We start from the raw sequence: 13035 nt of genomic DNA on the forward strand, positions 1-13035 counted from the left end.
TCACAGAGCCTCCAACAGGATGGACCTTGTCCGGCCGGAAGAAGCCTCGCAGCTTCCTCAGCCTAAAAGAGAGAAGGGGGAAAGTGAGAAACGGGCCTGTGCAGGTCCGTCCCACGCTGTACCATGCACTGAGCTTCAGCCACCAGAAATCTCTGTGACTGGCATGTAGCTGGTGGCATGAGCATCCTGGGGTCCGCGCTTGACCATTGAGAAGGATGGCCGTCCTGCATCTTGGGCTAATGCTCCGAGGGAAAGTCCTCCTTCCCACCCAGCTTGACTATCAAAACACCAAACATGGCTTCTAGTCCTAGATTTATTTATTTATTTATTACATTGATATACCGCCCCATAGCCGAAGCTCTCTGGGCGGTTTACAAAAGTTAAAAACAGTAAACATTTAAAAAGTATACAAAATTTAAAAACTATCAGAAACATAAAAACAACAGTGTAAAAACAATAGTATCCATTTAAAAACAACAGTTCTGGGGTCCGTTAGAAAACAAACTTAGCGTTGTTAAAAGCTGTTAAATGCCTGGGAGAAGAGAAAAGTCTTGACCTGGCGCCTGAAAGATAACAGTGTTGGTGCCAGGCGAGCCTCATCAGGGAGATAATTCCACAGTTGGGGGTCACCACTGATAAGGCCCTCTCTCGTGTTGCCATCCTCTGAGCTTCCCTCAGAGTAGGCACTCAGAGGAGGACCTTAGATGTTGAGCGCAGTGTACATTTGTGCCTCCTGGTTCGTGTCCTGCAATTCGTGCTGCCGTGGAGCAGGCTCCTTCTCAGTCATGTATCGGACGTCTTTTGTTCATCTTTAGTCCTGTTTCCGGGCCCTTGGTTCTTAAGAGCATACTGATATTTTTGCCCCTCCAAAAGGCCCCAAAGGCCCAAGTGGTGGCCAGTCCTAGTTCTCGAGAGAAACGGTTCCACAAGCTGGGAGCAGCCCAGGAGAAAACACCTCTGCACTTGCCTGGCCAAGAGGCCTCTGTGGGAAATGCCACCCCCGAAATGGACTCTTCTGCATGGCCTCTTCCCCAGGCAGGTTCATGGTAAAACAGGTAGCCCAGACAGATGGCAGAACTCCAGCTATTTTGGACGTCAGCTCCCAGAAGTCCCTGCCAGCATGGCTAATGGTCAAGAAAGCTGTGAGTTGAAGCCGAAAGATCTGGAGATTATTTTTTTCTACCCCTGCCTGCATTTCCTGATCTAAGAAGCCCTAGGAGAGGAATCAATTCCTCTGGGTGGGAAATGTGGGAAGCCAGGGAGGCTACAGGCTGTCTCATAAGTAAAGGAAGCACATGGGACCCACAGCACCCTCCTGCTGCCGTTTCCCAGCTCCTGCTATTGAGAGATCTACTGCCTCCAGTCCACAAAACAAGGTAGAGCCATCACGCCTAGCAACTCTGCAGCGCTCTACCTTCCAAAACTGGGTTTCAAAAAACATGGCCACGGGCATCATTGGAAGACTGCAGCACTCAGGAGAGCAGATAACTGTCATAGGCTGGGCTAAAAAGGACCATTTCATACCCTTTCGGAAAGTTGGAAGTTTATCCATTGGTTAGCAATGATACTATTTTTTGTTATTTTTCTTCGTTATTGTTGTAGTTTTAAATAACCTTCCCCATCCTGATGCCCTCCAGATATTTTGGCCCAGAACTACTGAATCCTGGGTATTGGCCATGCTGGCAGGGGCTGATGGGAGTTGAAGTCCAAAATATTTGGCGGACACCAGTGTTTAAGATGTCTCTGGCTATATGGCTTGTGTGCTCAAGGCTGGATGGCTGACAGTGGGTACCCGGGGCACTACGGTAGGATTTTTAAGAAAACACCCTTCCAGCCCCACCCTGGGTCAGATGCAGGAGTTCTGCAACAGAGCCAGGGGGGGACAGCACTTTGACCTCAAGCCCTTATAATTCTAGATATAGATATATAGATATATACATAAATATACACACACATGGAAGTCTAGATCTCAGCCTGGCCATGGGAGAGGAGGGAAAGTCTGATTAGGCTGAGAAGCAGTATATAAAAATCATACTCACATCTTGAAGGATGCAATTTTTCTTCCAACCCCTAACTCTAAAACTAACAAACAACACACTCCAACTCTCTCTAATTCTCAAACTCACTCTGTCTCACTAATAACTCTCTCTCTCTCTCTCTCTCTCTCTCTCTCTCTCTCCTCTCTCTCGCTCTCTGTCTATCTCTCTCTCTCTGTGTCTGTCTGTCTATCTCTCTGCCTCTCTCTGTCTCTCCTCTCTCTCTCCTTACTACCCCACAAAGACCAGCTTTCACCAGAGACCTCTTAAGGCCATCCAGTAGGGGCACCTGTCACAATGGAGGACATGTCCCTGTTGCTTAGCAACCTTCCTCAGCCAGGGGCATTGGTGGGTTTTGTGTGTGTGTGTGTGTGTGTGATGATTTCACAAGGGTGCACAATATTTGGCTGGCCTCCTTAGCCGGGCCTGTTTTGGGGCCACATGGACTACTGGACGTGTTGTCTGCTCAGAGGGAGCTTCTCCAAGTGAAACCCTCCAACCAGCTGTGGAGCTGACTGGGTGCCTTCCTTTCAGGGCAGGTGGTCATGTGGCTTTTGGGACTCACCTGACTCTCCTGGGATGAATTTGACAACCTCTTCCTTAGAGGTCTGAGGTTCAGAACTTCTTAACAGTATCAGCTGCAGCAAGGCTCTGTCTTCACTCTCCTGCCTCCCAGTTTCTTTCAGTCCTTCCAAGCTGCCATCTAGCACTTTTGAAAACCCCAAATAAATAATAGTTTTCCCTGAAGGACAAAGGATTCTTTCCTTGAATTAACTTGCTTCATAGTACATGTTGTCTCTAGTGCTGGTGCCCATGTCCTGCTTAGGAGGTTGCTCGAAAGACTGCCTTCACCCGTGAGGCAGAGAGTTAGGGGACGGTGTAAAAGCCGGAACGGAACAGGCCGGAACAGCCCCATTATATTAAAAAACCATACCAAAAACAGTGGCATGTGTTAGCAACACTTGGGAACAATATTTTAGGACTAAAACCATGCCAATATTATATCACTATTAACCCCAGAACTCCCAAAACAACGTCCGGAACAGAATGGGATGGCCGGAACGGCCATTACTGAATGAGCGATATCAACCAATCTCACCAGTCATGCATAACTCCATGGCAGGGATGCAATAAGCCACAAAAGGTGCAAAGAAACTGCGTTCCAATAACCGTTCCGCGCACAGTTCATATTGCGCAAAACGGACAGGGACAGTAGCTTCCAAGTGAAGTATGTTAATCAAACTCACCAGACACACATTACTAGGTGAGCCTGACGTAATAAGCTCCAAAAATTGACCCCAAACCACGTTCAGATACCCGTTCCGGGCAAAAACGCGTATTGCGCAAAACAGGCCGTAACGGCAGCTTCCCAATGAGGAAAGTCAACCAAACTCATCAGAAGCACATAACTAGGTGGGACAAATATAGAAAGCTCCAAAAGTTGCCCCGAAACCACGTTCAGATACCCGTTCCGGGCAAAAACACGTATTGTGCAATTTTTGGAGCTTTTTGCCTGGAAAGGGTGTCTGAACGTGGTTTCGGGGCAACTTTTGGAGCTTTCTATATTTGTCCCACCTAGTTATGTGCGTCTGATGAGTTTGGTTGACTCACCTCATTGGGAAGGTGCCGTTATGGCCTGTTTTGCGCAGTACGTGTTTTTGTCCGGAACGGGTACCTGAACGTGGTTTGGGGGCAACTTTTGGAGCTTATTACGTCAGGCTCACCTAGTATTGTGTGTCTGGTGAGTTTGGTTGATTCACCTCATTGGGAAGTTGCCGTTATGGCCCTTTTGCGCAATACACGTTTTTGCCCGGAACGGGTACCTGAACGTGGTTTCGAGGCAACTTTTGGAGCTTATTACATCCGGCTCACCTAGTAATGTGTGTCTGGTGAGTTTGATTAACATACTTCACTTGGAAGCTGCTGTCCCTGTCCGTTTTGTGCAATATGCGCTGTGCGCGGAACGGTTATCGGAACACAGTTTCTTTGCACCTTTTGTTGCTTATTGCATCCCTGCCATGGAGTTATGCATGACTGGTGAGTTTGGTTGATATCGCTCGTTCAATAGTGGCCGTTCCGGCAATCCCATTCTGTTCCGGACTTTATTTTGGGAGTTCTGGGGTTAATAGTGATATAATATTGGCATGGTTTTAGTCCTAAAATATTGTTCCCAAGTGTTGCTAACACATGCCACTGTTTTTGGTATGGTTTTTTAATATAATGGGGCTGTTCCGGCCTGTTCCGGCTTTTACACCGTCCCGAGAGTTAGTGACTAGTCCAAAGTCATCCAGGGCACAATCCTAGGCATGTTTACATAGAAAAAAAAGTTGTAGGGAGTTGTAGAATTTCGCCCGGTTTTAAACATGCCTAGGATTGTGCCTTGGGTGACTCTTTTCTGTTTAGAAACACATAGAATTGTGCCTCTAGTGAGCTTCGTGGCCAAGTAGGGACTAGAACCTGTTCTTTTTTCTAGTCCATGCAACTGTAAACCTTGTGATATCAGTGTGTTATATTGCTTTCTGTGCTTAAAAACCATCAGCTGCTTGCGTGTCTCTAACTGTAGCTTCATGTTTGTGTAACAATGTGTCATGCAATTAATTCGCATGACACATTAATCAACTGGGGGATAATAGGAACAGAATGGGAAACAACTGTTGATTAGCGTGTGGTCGGAACTCAGCCATCGTAAGCCGCCTTTTAAGGACAATGCCCTCCGAAAGGTGGGTTAAAAATCCAAATATATAAAACAAGCTTTGTCTTGTCTAGCCCTTGCCCCATTGTCAGGGCAAGGCTTCCCCCACCCCCACTCGCAGGCTCGACTGACGTGCGACAAAATGGCCGCCTGGTGCCTCCACCTGGGCCGTGAAGCCCTCACACATCGCTTCCCGCCCTTTTTTCTTGTTCCACAGCGGCCCCGCCCCCCTCTCACGCCGCGAGAGCTTCTCCGTGCTCCGTCCGCCAGAGGGCCTTGCCGGAGCACGTGGCTCTAGCCTCCCCCGTGCTCCCGAACCCCCTCCGCTCTGCTCTCTCTCGCGCTGCGCTGGGGGAAAATAGAACGCAAGACGTCGCGCTCTCGTCACGCCCCTCCGGGAGGGGTTGTCCTAGGCCCAGGCGGCGAGGGCGTGTCCCGGGCTCGTCACGTGCTGGCGGCGGCGGCCCCGCCCCCTCCTCGGCAGCCCTGGCGGCAGAGCTGAGCGTAGGCAGCCCCAAGCAGGAGCGGGCGGGCGCAGCGGCGTCGCCTATGGGGAAGGCGGCCGCGCCGCTGTGCAGCGCCAGCACCCGCGGGCTGGTCTCCTTGCTCAGCGCCGTCCCCTGCCTGGCTTGCAAGCAGCCGGCGCAGCCGGCGCCTCGGCCGGCGCTGGTCGCCATGAGCCTGACGGTGGCCGCCTCCGAGTGCTCCTCCTCAGCCGCCGCCGCTTCCTCCTCCTCCGCCGGGCCCGGCTCCGACACTTACAAGGGCTGGCTCTTCAAGTGGACCAACTACTTGAAGGGCTACCAGCGCCGCTGGTTCGTGCTGAGCAACGGGCTGCTCAGCTACTACAGGTACCGTGGTAGTGAGGGAGGGGGTGTCTCTCCCCCCTCCCTCAGTGTTTATTCATTTAACGTCAAGACGGTGCTTAAAGGGGACTTGGGGGTGTTCGCAAGCTCCCTTGACAAGCGATGTGGAGGGCTGTGTGTGTGTGTGTGCTGGGCTGATACTACGGAGATTAGGGTCATTTAAGGTGTTTCCAGATGTGCTGCACGTGGCCATTGGCCGTGCTGGCTGGGGATGATGGGGCTTGCTGACCAGCACATCTGGAGGGCACTGAGTTGGGGCAGGTTGTGATGGTGAGGGGGAGGAAGGGCAGGGAGTAGATGCGCGCGTGATTCTTAGGAGCATTGTGGTAATGTGGCCACCCCCCACCCCCCTTGTGGCTTGGGTGGTGGTGGTCGTGTGGCAAGTGGGCTTGGCTGTGGACATAAATGAGGTAATATCGGAGTGCTGGTGCTAAGCTGCTTGCAAGTATTGGCTAAAAACTGGATAACTCGCACAGAAGCCGGCTGCAACAACCGATTTCGCTAGGTTTATCTCCTTCCTTTTCTGTGTTAGGGAATAGGGATAATAAGGCAAGTGCTGCTATAGGAGTTGTGAGAACAGAGAGAACCGAATTGCACAGTTACAGGAGCAATGGGGTAATGTGACCCTCCTGTAACACCATGATGCATGCCATCATGCAGAACTCCTCTAGTGGTCAAGAGTCCCCCAGCAGTGTCCTTGACACTCTTAGGCAGCGCCCTGCAAATGCCTGGTGCTTTAGAGTTTCGTCTGAAGGGACTTGCCTTATTGCAAAGTAATAATAACAAAAAGAGAAGAAGAGGCAAGTCCCTGCTGCAAGGAGGTTACAATCTAAGCTTCAGTAGTGGGGGCAGGGCAGGGTCACAAAAACAAGGGGGAGGGTAATGAATGAGGAAATAATTATAAATGTGTTTGTGCTCCAATTCTAGAGAGGGGTGTAGGGGTGTGTGTGTGTGTGTGTGTGTGTGTGTGTGTGTGTGTGTGTGTGTGTGTGTGTTTGTAGCAAAAACTGGCTGGTGAAACATCTCTGACACAAGGTTTTTTGGGTTACAGCCCTCTTAGTCAAATGCACCTAGAGGAGAAATGGTTTGCAAACCATTGACCCTAAGGTCACGTAACACAGGAAATAGCAATATGTTTCATGTCTATGTAGAGCTTAAGGAGGCTTCCAGGCGCCATAAATCCAAAGAAATTGTGCACCTGCTTAGTCCCTTCCATTTTATTTCATTTTCCCCGACAAGAAAAAAGATGGAAAGAGCAGCGAGAAAACACAGGGGGAGTTAGAAATTGACTCCCCCCTCCCAAATAAAATTCTGTGTTTGAGTTAGGAAAACTACATGATAAAAGCCTTTTTCTGGAAGCATCCCACATGTATACATGTGAAGAGCAAAATTGTTCACAGTGATAGATAATGTTTTAGTTACACTAATTTCCTGCCTAAAGACAGAAAAGTACTTTCAAATCTCAGTTGAATTTAGTTTAATTTAGTCTAATAATAGTTATAAATGTTTTTGTGCTCCAATTCTAGAGAGGGTGGCGGTGGTGTGTGTGCCTTTGTAGCAAAAACTGGCTGCTAATAATTCTAGGTAAGCAGTTGCTGTACGTAATTGTGAATACTTGTAATACGGAAAGACTTGAGGGAGAGGTTGATAGCCTGACAGTTGAAGCAGACCCTTGGTGCAATAACAGCAACCATGGGAGAAGGCTCTGTTGTTGCTCCACCTGCTTGCTCAGTGTTAAAATTAGAGAAACTGTTATTTCTATTTGTCTGATGTCAGGTTCGCTCCACATTAATCTACCCAGAGGCGCTGCCAGGTTTGAGGGGCCCCTGGGCAAGATATTTTCCAGGGTCCCCTCTTTCCCTGGCTAGTCTTTCCTTGCCAGCCAACCCAGTCTTGTTTTGTCTTTTACCTGGGTGGCAGCTTCTCCTCTTGTTATGCTTTGGTGATGCAAAAGGAAAGCACAGCGTTGGCGGTCAGTTAACACTTTAATAATAATATTATTTAAAAAAAAACCTTACCTTCCTCTCCCTCTGGATGGTGCTTTATAAATAAATAATAATAATAGGGAACAGCATAGAATACAAAAATATTAAAAAATACATAAAACTGATACAAACATATAAAAACATTATTAAAATAACAGTCATACATCTTAAAAATCGATGTCTGGAAGAGATCAGTCTTTATAGCTTTTTTTATATTCAGAAAGACTGTTTTGTTGGTGAAACTCCTGGCACTCCATTCCACAGTCTGGGAGCGGCAGCAGAGAAGGTCCTCTGGGTAACAGTTGTCAATCTAGATTTGGCTGGCTGAAGTAAACCCTTCCCAGAGGACCTGAGTGTGCTGGGCGGATTGTACAGGAGAAGGCGATCCCGCAGGTAACCTGGAGCCAAACCATGTAGGGCTTTAAAGGTAGTAACCAACGCTTTATACTTCGCCCAGAAACTAATTGGTAGCCAGTGAAGTGATTTCAAAATTGGTGTAATATGGTCACCCCTAGGTGTACCGATGACCAATCTATGGTAACCCTTAGGTGTACTGGTGACCAACCTGGCTGCCATATTTTGCGCTAGTTGAAGTTCCGGACTAGGCACAAAGGTAGCCCTATGTAGAGCACATTGCAGAAGTCAAGCCTCGAAGTTACCAGCCTCACATGAACTGTTTTGACTTATTTTTCTTTATTGAATTTGATTATCAGCATGCTGAACCAATCAGATGTTGCCTGTGGTGGAGGGTGTAGACAAGGAGAGCACCAGAGAGGTGTGAGGACCACTCCCTCTAGAGGAAAAGTTTGATTGGTTCAGCATGTTGCTAATCAAATTCAGCTCCCTGCCCTTTTCATAACAAGGATTGCTAGATTTTGTTTGGCTTCCTCTCTTATCCCTCTTCCTCACTCCCTGCATGAACAGTCCCCCTTTGTGTATGTGCACGTGCAGACACACACGCTCCTTGACCTTGGCAGATCTCAAACTCATTTGCTTTCATGCAATATGGATTGAATTATATCAAGACAAAGACCAGTTTAAAGCACCCTTCCCATTTGTGGATTCATATATTCCCTTCATGCATGCATACTAACTGTTCCCTGTAACTTATCGGTTTGCAACTAAATAGAGCATATGTGCAATCTAAGAATCTATTGCAAAACCCTTGGTTATGTAGTCAACATACATGCAGAATTATAACTGCCTTGAGAGAACAGGAAGAATTCTATTTGTATCCTTGGCCAGAGGGACTAATAGAATTCTTCCTTTTCTCTCAAGGCAGTTATAATTCTGCATGTATGTCGACTACATAACCCAAGACAGTACTTGCTTGCTTAGGAGAAAGTCTCATCAAAATAAGTGGAACTTACTTCTGAGTAGGCATATATATGATTGTACTGTATGTAAGATTGTTCAGCGGGACTTACATTCAAATTAGTGTGCCTGGCATTGCAAATTTAGCCTTCAAGTAAGGCTAAGAATTATGGTATCTGGGGGTCATTTATTAATTATGCTAATATCAATAAGGACATTACTAGGAACTGCCCAGGGAGCTTCGGCTATTGGGCAGTATAAAATGCAATAAATAAATAATAAAATAAATAATACTGTACCTCCATCAACTCACGGAACATGCTCAAAAGGTCTGCTAGGATAAGAGTTGGAGGGGAATTGTTTTGATATATTTCCCTCTATCTCTGAATGTATACAGTTACCATCAGTCCACTGTGTCACCTGATTAATTTGATTTGATGCTGATCGTGTGTATTAAGGATATCCTGTGTTTGATTATTGTGTTATGTTTTATGTAATTGGATGTTACATCTTTTTGTTATAAATGTGAAATTCAATATTTTTTTTAAAAAAAAGTAAGGCTAAGAATAATTACGCATAGAATTGATGTAACAAGTGCAGAAGATGGAAAGTAAAATGTGTGTTCCGTTGTGGAGTAATAATTCTTCATAATTTAAGATCTGAACACAAAGTCATCCATATGGGCTCAGTGGATGACCATGGTAAGATATGGGATGGCGACTTCTGGTTTCTGGCTTCTGATTTAGCAGAGAGCCCATTAGGAAAACATGACCTATTGTGTTCTCGTATATCTTTCCCCCTGATTCCCCACTTTGGCTGTAGGCATCACTACTAAAGCCACTTGGGATTTTCCTGGGGTGGGGGGCTCGCCTCTTCACACTCCCCTAGTTAAGTGGTGATCTTGTGTACTGGACTCAGTTGGAGGCCTGTCTAGGTCTTTGACTTGCTCCCGTCTCCCTCTAGATGCCTGGGTAGAAACTGTTCTCAACTTTGTTATTTTTTCTGTGTAGAAACTCTTTCAGGTTGGACGTGTCCAACTTGTTATGTGGCCTGACATAAAACCTCACTTGGTTTTTCTAGTAAAGATATATATCTATGTCTCTCTCTCTCTCGCTCTTAGGGTGACCATATGAAAAGGAGGACAGCGCTCCTGTATCTTTAACAGTTGTATTGAAAAGGAAATTTCAGCAGGTGTCATTTGTATATATGGGGAACTTGGTGAAATTTCCTCTTCATCACAACAGTTAAAGCTGCAGGTGCCCTGCGCTCTTTTAAATCTGGTCACTCTAGTATAGCTCCTGCAGCTTTAACTGTTGTGATGAAGAGGGAATATTACCAGGTTCTCCATATATACAAATGACACCTGCTGAAATTCACTTTTCAATACAACTGTTAAAGATACAGGAGCCCTGTCCTCCTTTTCATATGGTCACCCTATATATATATATATCAATTTCATACATTTTCAGAGTAGAGTTTGAGCAGCAGTAAAACTTAAGAAGAAGTTGGGAATTGGGAAAAAGGTGGGCTACAGATAAATTTAAGAAGAATCTAAGTATTAACCAGTGCCCTGTTTCTACCGGCTAACAGCCTGTTTCACAAGGGGCAATGCTTACTATCTGTGCAGTCAATTACAATCATAGCTCGGAAAAGAATGAGAGTTTAGTCTTGCTTTCACAATAGCGCTTGTGCTCTGCTTGATGTCTTCCAGGTTGATGGGTAGTTTTTCCCCCCCACTCATAAAAGCACTTGGGCTCTTAACTATATTTCTGGTGTAATGGGACAAAACCTTTGATTTATTACATTGTGTTTTATGCATATAACTGGCACTTTCCTCAGAGATGCATGTTTATATGTAAACTTGTCCATATTGTGGAAAAGTAGGGCATATCAAAGCAACTTACAAAGCAGACGTATGAAAATCCCATTAAAATTGGTTCTCCATGTGAGTACAGGCAGGTGTGTGGTGTTGTTCCACAGTATCTTGTGAGGTTTACCTCATACCTGAATCTGAGGTTCACCTCATATTTGATTCTCTTTCCACAGGTATTGCAGGGCTGTGTTGCGGAGCGAGCTCTTGCAGACTTGACTCTTCAAAGGCAGCGTGTCTCTTCAGTAATGTCTTTCATATTCCTATCTAGGTTGAGACAGGAATCCATAATGAGGGAACTCGGGTGAATGGCTGGCTGTTAAGCTGTTGGGGAGACTGGACTCTCCTTTTGGCAGGTAGCAATAATAAGATTCTTACAAAAACACAACATTGAAATAATAAAATGTCTATACTTAAAACATAATTCCTAAAAGATATGCATGAGCAACAGAGACCTTAATCTGTTTTTGAAAAACTAGTAGGGAACTTGCAATACAGACCTTGTAGGGTGAGAACTAAGGTGCTGCCATCATAAATGCCCCACTTGAAGAAGCCAATCTTGCCTGACCCAGTGAAGGTACCCTGAGCGGGAGCCCATCAAAAGATCTGTGTCAGAGATGCTTTCTAAGAGTGGTTGGTCTGAAGACTATGTTAGGGTTTAAAGACAGCAGCAGCAGCTTGAGTGTAGCCTGCAACTAAGTGTTTTGTAGTTAGAGGGAAAGGTTGGCAGCTGATAAAACGATGCGTAAGTAGCAATAATATTGTCTTGTAAGGGGCAAATGGATTTCAAGGGCCATAGCTAGACCTAAGGTTTATCACTGGATCGTCCAGGGGTCAAACCTGTTCATCTAGGTAACACACAAGGGATCCAGTGCTCAGGCAGGGGCGAACCCTGGATGATCCCAGGATAAACCTTAGGTCTAGCTGTGGCCAAGGTCAGGGTGCTTAGAAGTACTGGCAATTGGGTGGTGTTGCCTTTAGTCACATCACGTGATTAGTCATGCTTTATCATTGCTGCAGTTCTTAGCCTTGGTTGTAGCTCTCGTTATATGGCTTTTCTTCTTCCCCATGCCATCATCCTGCAAAGGTGGATCCTGCCATACTCACAAAGTTAGCTAGTTTCTTCCAGCCTTTGAGATGTGGCAGCCTCATGGACTCAGGCCCTTATTATGTGCTAGTCCAGGTTCATCTCCTGCACTTAAAATATTAGGAACCCATTGGACATCCTGGGCACCCAGTCTGTGATTGGGGAGGGTGTTGTTCGTATAAATAGCCTCTGCCTTAACAGTCTTTATAGTTCAGTCCCCACTGGTACAACATGGAGCAAGCTTGAATTTACATATTGTACTTGTATTGCTCCCAGATCAAGTATTTATTGTACAGCACTGTGCAAAGTACCTGAAATATATCCCTGCTCATTAAACAGAACTAGGGTGAAGTCTTTCAGAAATCCAGTCTGTCACCTTTGGGTGATGGAAGTGATGACTTGTCTAGTTGTGTCATGTAAGCTGGCCTTCTCAGTAGTGGCACCCACCCTCTGGAACATTCTCCCACGTGTAGTTTGAGAGGTGGAAACGGTAGCGTTTCAAATGCCTTTTGAAAACACATTTGTTTACTCTGACTTCCCCTGATTTGTAATTGATCATGACACTTTTCTATTTTACTGCTTTTGTTTTATATTATTTTTCATTGGCTTTACTAGTGTATTGTATGGTTGTTGTTTTTTATGTAAACTGCTTGGAAATCCTGGAATGTCAAACAGTATAGAAGCAGCTTAAATAAATATTAAATAAAAACACACGTATAAGAATTTTGAAACTAAGATCTGGTGCCTTGAGTCTTGAGTTTTGCTTTTATTCCCCTTTTCTGTCCTAATCACTCTTTCTTTTGTGGTGTATCATTTAGATTATAAGCCTGAGGGCAGGGACTGTCTCATTACTAAGCTTTGTAAGTCGCTCTGGGAACCTTATTTAGCCGAAGAGTGGGACAAAAAGACTAAAAATGGATAATAAATAAATAACCATGCTAGCTGGGGATAATGGGAGCTGTAGTCCAACACATCTGGAGGATACCCAATTTGGGAAGGCAACACCATTGAGAGTAATTCTGTCTAAACATACACTGAACCTTGGGAGTTGGGTCCTGACATCTAAGCTTTTCTGACATGTGGCAATAAACTTAGGGGAAATAGCATTTAGGCATAGCTTTTTCAGACTAGAATAGTATTACCAGCTGAATGGTTTTAAACTGGTATTATTCTACACCTTTTCCT

General features: G+C 45.6%; 1 protein-coding gene across 1 annotated transcript in view; it reads left to right on the plus strand.

Annotated features, from left to right (window-relative positions):
- The first annotated feature begins 5208 nt into the window (after positions 1-5208).
- The window catches only part of OSBP2 (oxysterol binding protein 2), a 186162-nt gene continuing 178335 nt past the window's right edge, over positions 5209-13035 (plus strand). The window contains exon 1 of the mRNA XM_063144265.1: positions 5209-5579. Within this exon, the coding sequence (XP_063000335.1) occupies positions 5278-5579 (302 nt within the window). The 5' untranslated portion in view covers positions 5209-5277. The remainder of the gene's footprint in view (positions 5580-13035) is intronic.

This window comes from Elgaria multicarinata, chromosome 18 (genome assembly GCF_023053635.1).
Source record: "Elgaria multicarinata webbii isolate HBS135686 ecotype San Diego chromosome 18, rElgMul1.1.pri, whole genome shotgun sequence".
In the NCBI taxonomy this organism is placed as follows: domain Eukaryota; kingdom Metazoa; phylum Chordata; class Lepidosauria; order Squamata; family Anguidae; genus Elgaria; species Elgaria multicarinata.